Genomic DNA, 5245 nt, shown 5'->3' with positions numbered 1-5245 from the left:
GAGATGACTCAGCGGTGAAGAGCACTGACTGCTCTTCCAAAGGTCCTGAGTTCAAATCCCAGCAACCATCTGGTTGCTCACAACCATCTGTAATGGGATCTGATACCCTCTCCTGGTGTGTCTGAAGACAGCTACAGTGTACTTACATATAATAAATAAATAAATCTTAAAAAAAAAAGAATAGAAATATTGCCCACTCCCCACCAGTCCTGGCTGTGTGACTGTGTGGGTTTCAAATGTGGCTCCAGTAAAGCAGAGTCCTGGGGTAAGCGGCAGTGGGCAGTGCCGAATGTGCCGCTCCCCTGCTGGCGGCCCTGGGAACTTGGTCTCCAGAACAGCAGCATCAGGAGGGAGGACCCTGGGGAGCTCAGTCACAGATGCTCTGCCGCCTCAAATAAGTTGCCATTAGTTGGTGTATGGGTTACAATGTGGGTGACTGTTTGTGGAAGGGAGTCCTCTGATTCACTTGCTGTCTGTCCATCCTGCCACCAGCGCAAAGCCCTCGCTAGGTGCTGAGCAGATGTGGCTCCATATTTTGAGACTTTTAAGTGTTCAGAACCCTGAGGCAAATAATGTCTTCTTTATCAATTACCCAATCTGTGGTATTCAGTAATACAGAAAATAGACTCAGATACAGGCTGCTGATCTGAGAGATAAGAAAGGTGGTTAAGCGCCTTTAGCTACCCTGTGAGAAGAGAAAGTCCAGGGTGAAGAGACCACATTCAGCCTCGAAAGTGCAACAGAGCCTCTGCAGGCGCCAGCAAGAGGTGACATCCTGACAGGAGCACTGGGCCCGTCTGGAAGTAATGAAGGGATTGTTAAGTGTGGATGACAGGACAAGCTAACAGAGAAATATTCCACGCAAGATGAAAAGGCAGTGAGTGTCACACCTTAAACCACACCAACATTTAAGAAGAGAGGAGGAGTGGAGGGGGGGGGGAAGAAAGAGGGGAGAGGAGGAGGGGGAGAAGAAGAGGAGGAGGAAGAGAAGGAGGAGGGGGAAGAGAAGGGAGGGGGAAGCGAGAAGGAGGGAGAGGGGAAGGGGAGGAGGGGAGAAGAGAGGAGAGGGGAGGGGATGAGGGGGAGGGAAGGAGAAGGATGAGAGGGGAGGGAGGAGGAGGGGGAGAAGAGGGGAAGGAAAGAGGGGGAGGGGAGGGAGGAGGAGGGGGAGAAGAGGGGAGGGAAAGAGGGGGAGGGATGGCAGAGGGAGAAGAGGGGAGAAGGGAGGGGATGAGGGGGAGGGAACAAGGAGGGAGAGGGAAAGGAGAGATAGCTGAGAAATTGGTGGCACATACCTGTCATAGCACTCAGCAGGCTGAGAGTCAGGATTGAGCAGGGGGCCAGGCTGGGTTACATAGAGACACTGTCTCAAAAAACAAACAAGACAAAGCCAGAGGTAGAAAGGCTTGGAAGCAGGCAGGCGTAGTACCAGAACCGCACCTGAGATTTTTACACCCGATCCACAGGCACGCAGTAGAGAGTGAGAGAGCTAAGTGGGAATGCCATGGGCTTTGGAAACCTCCAAGCCAGTGCCAGTGACACGCTTCCTCCAAAGCAGCTACACCTCCTCACCCTTCCCAAACAGCTCCACACTGAGCACTCTGTGTGTGAGCCCAGAGGGGCCGTTCTCTCTCAACCCACCCCCGAGGAGGAGGAGGCAAGATTTTGAAAAGGAATTAAAAGTATAAAGAGCTATTTTGTTTAGCTTCTTCGATTTTTAGTTTTGGTAGGGAGAGGGTCTCATGTAGCCCAGACTGGCCCCCAAAATGGCCAAAAATGGTTTGAACTCCTGACCCTCACAAGTACCACCTCACCCACATTCTATTATTTACTTTCTTTTTTTTTTTTTTTTAAGACAGAGTTTCACTATGGAGCCCTGGCTGTCCTGGAACTCACTATGTAGACCAGGCTAGCCTTAAACTCAGAGATTTGCCTGCCTCTGCCTCCAGAGTGCTGGGATTAAAGGTGTGCGCCATAACTCTCAGTAATCTCTCTCTCTCTCTCTCTCTCCCTTCCTTCCTTCCTTCCTTTTTTTTTGAGATGATACCTCATGTAGCCAAGGCTAGCCTGAAAGTCACTATAAATACAAACTTGACCTTGAACTTGTGATTCTCTGCCTCTCCCCCGAGTGCTGATCTCGCAGGCATGTTCCTTCCACCACGGCTGGTTTATGTGGTGATGAGACTCCCACCCAGGGTATCCTTGTGCACATTAGACAAGCACTCCACTGAGCTGCTCCCCCAGAACTTTAATTACTATTACTGTTGTCACTGTTGTTTCTACAGACAATTTCTCTGTAGTTCCAACTAGCCTCGGGCTGGGTATTCTCCTGCCTCCACCTTCCTGAGTGCTATGGGGTGGGAGCCCCCACATCTAGCTTTTGTTTGAGTCTATAGTGAGAGAAAATCAAGCGTGGGAAGAAGCCAGGGGGCTGGGGCTGAGAGGAAGAGGCCCAAAAATACAGAAGCAAAGCACTAGGCTGGGAAGACCCAGCAGAGTCAGACTGGAAGGACTGATGATGAGCACCGTGATGTCATCACTGCCCCCTCCCCCGACAGAGGACAGCTGTCCCTGTGGCTGTCCTGTAGTCCTGACCTGACCACAGGCTCACCTCGTGGAGCTTGTCAGCCTTCTGGGTCTGCTTCTTCCGGCTCCTCTGAGCTGCAACCCGGTTTTTCTCTCTCCTTCGAACTTTCCTGTCATCGTCCTTGGGGCTCTGGGGATGACATGTGGTGAGGTAAGACTCTCAGACTCTCACCGTGCTCCAGCGAGCTACTGAGAGGCTTTGTTAAGGAACACCTATCCTGTGGTGGGGCTTTGCTTTATATTAATCGCCAACCACATACTGAAAAATGTATAGAAAGACTGTTGTTTTAAAATTAGGAATATAAGGTCTGGGGTGCAGCTTAGTGGTGCCATATGTGTGGGATATGTCAGGCCCTGTGTTCCATACCCAGGACCACAAAAAATAAAAATACTAAGAGACAATGAGGAATCAGAAACTCAGGTTAGGGAAGTTCTCCAGGTATCACGGCCAGCATGGGGGTGAGTGGGAAGTGGAACTCAGGTCTGCTGGTCCCCAAACCAACGTTCACAAACTTCTGCCCCACAGGGCGTTTGCCTGGAAGAGCCTTGCCATTACTGCTCATCTGAGAGTGAGAAAGACTGGGGTGTGTACTCGCTAGAATTGCTGTGCACAGCCTTTACACTACCACTCACTGGCAAGTCCTTCTGAAACTGCATACAGACTATAGTTATGCACTTATTAGTAACACAACCACGCAGCTCTACCAGTACGTGGAAAACTCTGGGACACCAATGACGACATGCTCTCTTGAACAACACTTGGCTGACATTTTCTTTTCAGAGGTCAGGGTTATTCCAAATGCAAATCTGTGATGCGTTTTGAGAGTTCTTAACCAAATATCCAAAAATTCTTCACGAGGCGGCATGAAGTGGGCAGGCAGAAAAAAAAATGCACGTGCCACAGCGAGAGCTTACTTAGAGGAAAGGGTCTGCTTTCCAGAACTGCAATTGACACCATCAGGGGAGGGAAAAAAAATGTCCTTCAAGACTGAGTTCAAAAGGTGTCTAGATGGGGAGGGAGCTTAGTGGTAGGTGAGGCTCAGGATGTAATCCGGAGCCACAGCAACAGCAAAACCCAGAGGCTGGCATACAAACTCAGGGCTTCAGCCAGGAATCCCAGGCATAGATAAGAAGAGAGACAGCAGACCCAACACCGGGAGAGGCACGGAGACACTGCTCAGGAGAACACAGGTGTCAAAACGTGCCTTCCAGAAGTCCCCACCCCCACCCCCTTCTTCAACAGAGTTTCACATAGTCTCCCTTCCCTTTTCTCCCTAGCTCTGGAATTGTACTCCTGCATCACTACACCCCAAAGGTCTTGATAAACACACCTGGAGCATCCAGGGGGACATGCCATATAAACGATGTAACTTCAGCTTTTACCCCCTCACAAACCCTAACTAAGACCCTGCCCTGTACTCAGAACACTGCTGGGCTCTGCTGCCCAGAACCAGGCTGACCTGAGATCTGACCTCACTGGATCTCCACTGGTGCTTGACAGGAAATAATGTCTCTATTCTCCAAAGCCAACAAGTCTCAGGGCAAGGGGCAGCATGCCTCCTCTCCTCTGGGAGCTGTCACATCACCTGCCACAGATGATCACACCTTCCCTCTGGGCAGGAATGTCGAATGGAGACACAGATCACCCGTCACTCACATGACCTGTGCAAACGTCCTCGGGAGATACAAAAGAGTTCATCCATCTTATAGATGGGGAAACTGAGGCTCGGCTAGTCGAAGCAAATAGTATAAGGCCACTCCAACTACTTCGCTCAGACTTCCAGGGTCATCCTGGGACATTACACTTCAAGCAGAGAGTTGGGAGTGTGCGTGGTGACTAAGAAAGATAAGACCTGGTCTACTGATAAAGCAACCAGGTGGCCAAGAAGTGTTCCAACAGTGGCCTCTATTTGGTCTCAACTTCTTGTGACTACAGCTTTGAAAGTTGGGACAACAGAGGGTGCTGATCGTATTGGGGAGAGAAGTTTCCACCCGTGCTGGGGGTGGAGTCTGCCCACTAGAGACAAAACCCCACACCCACAAACTGACCGGTCCGACATTCCCCATGCGGATCTTAGCCAGTGGGTTGGATGCAGGGACGAACCGCCCCTTTGGGCTGAATTCATAATATCGGAGCTCCGGGCCCCCTCCCACCAGCGCCCACAGGAGTCAAGGATGAAACAGCCCACAGCAGCGCGTACCCACGTGCTCAGCGCCGAGTCTGGAGGGGCTGCAGCCTTCCCAAGCGCTCGAGGCGCACGGCGGGGACTCACCTGGAGCTCTGCCCTCACCCTCACCCGGTCCTCACACCCGGCCCCCTTGTCCGATACCTGCGGCTGGTTCCCAGGCGCATCCACGCTCCTCTGCAGCACGCTGACCGCGGGGGGCCCTTGCGACATGCCGCGCGCTCGCCACACGGGGCGCCCTGAACGTGGGGCTCTGCTACCCGCGCTCCGCCCGCATCCCCGCACTTGCCGCCCCGCCCCGCCCCGCCGCGCCGCTTCCCGCTCTCCCGGCTCCACGGAGCCCGCCTCCCCACCCCGTGTCCAGTCCCGGCCCGGCCCGGCCCCGCCCCCTGCTCCCACCCCGCCCCTGCTTCCTCCTCTCCCCACCCTCTCGCCGCACCTCGGGGTCCAGGATCCCACCCAAGTCGCTGCTT

At 53.0% G+C, this 5245-nt stretch overlaps 1 protein-coding gene across 1 annotated transcript in view; it reads right to left on the bottom strand.

Annotated features, from left to right (window-relative positions):
* Positions 1–5027, bottom strand: part of Batf3 (basic leucine zipper ATF-like transcription factor 3) — a 10440-nt gene extending 5413 nt beyond the window's left edge. Inside the window, exons 1-2 of the mRNA XM_021174371.2 lie at positions 4917–5027; positions 2612–2716 (exon numbers count right to left, since the gene is read on the bottom strand). Of these exons, the coding sequence (XP_021030030.1) occupies positions 2612–2716; positions 4917–4985 (174 nt within the window). The 5' untranslated portion in view covers positions 4986–5027. The remainder of the gene's footprint in view (positions 1–2611; positions 2717–4916) is intronic.
* Positions 5028–5245: the final 218 nt, after the last annotated feature.

This window comes from Mus caroli, chromosome 1, assembly GCF_900094665.2.
Source record: "Mus caroli chromosome 1, CAROLI_EIJ_v1.1, whole genome shotgun sequence".
Lineage (NCBI taxonomy): Eukaryota > Metazoa > Chordata > Mammalia > Rodentia > Muridae > Mus > Mus caroli.
This window is presented reverse-complemented; position numbering and strand designations above follow the sequence as displayed.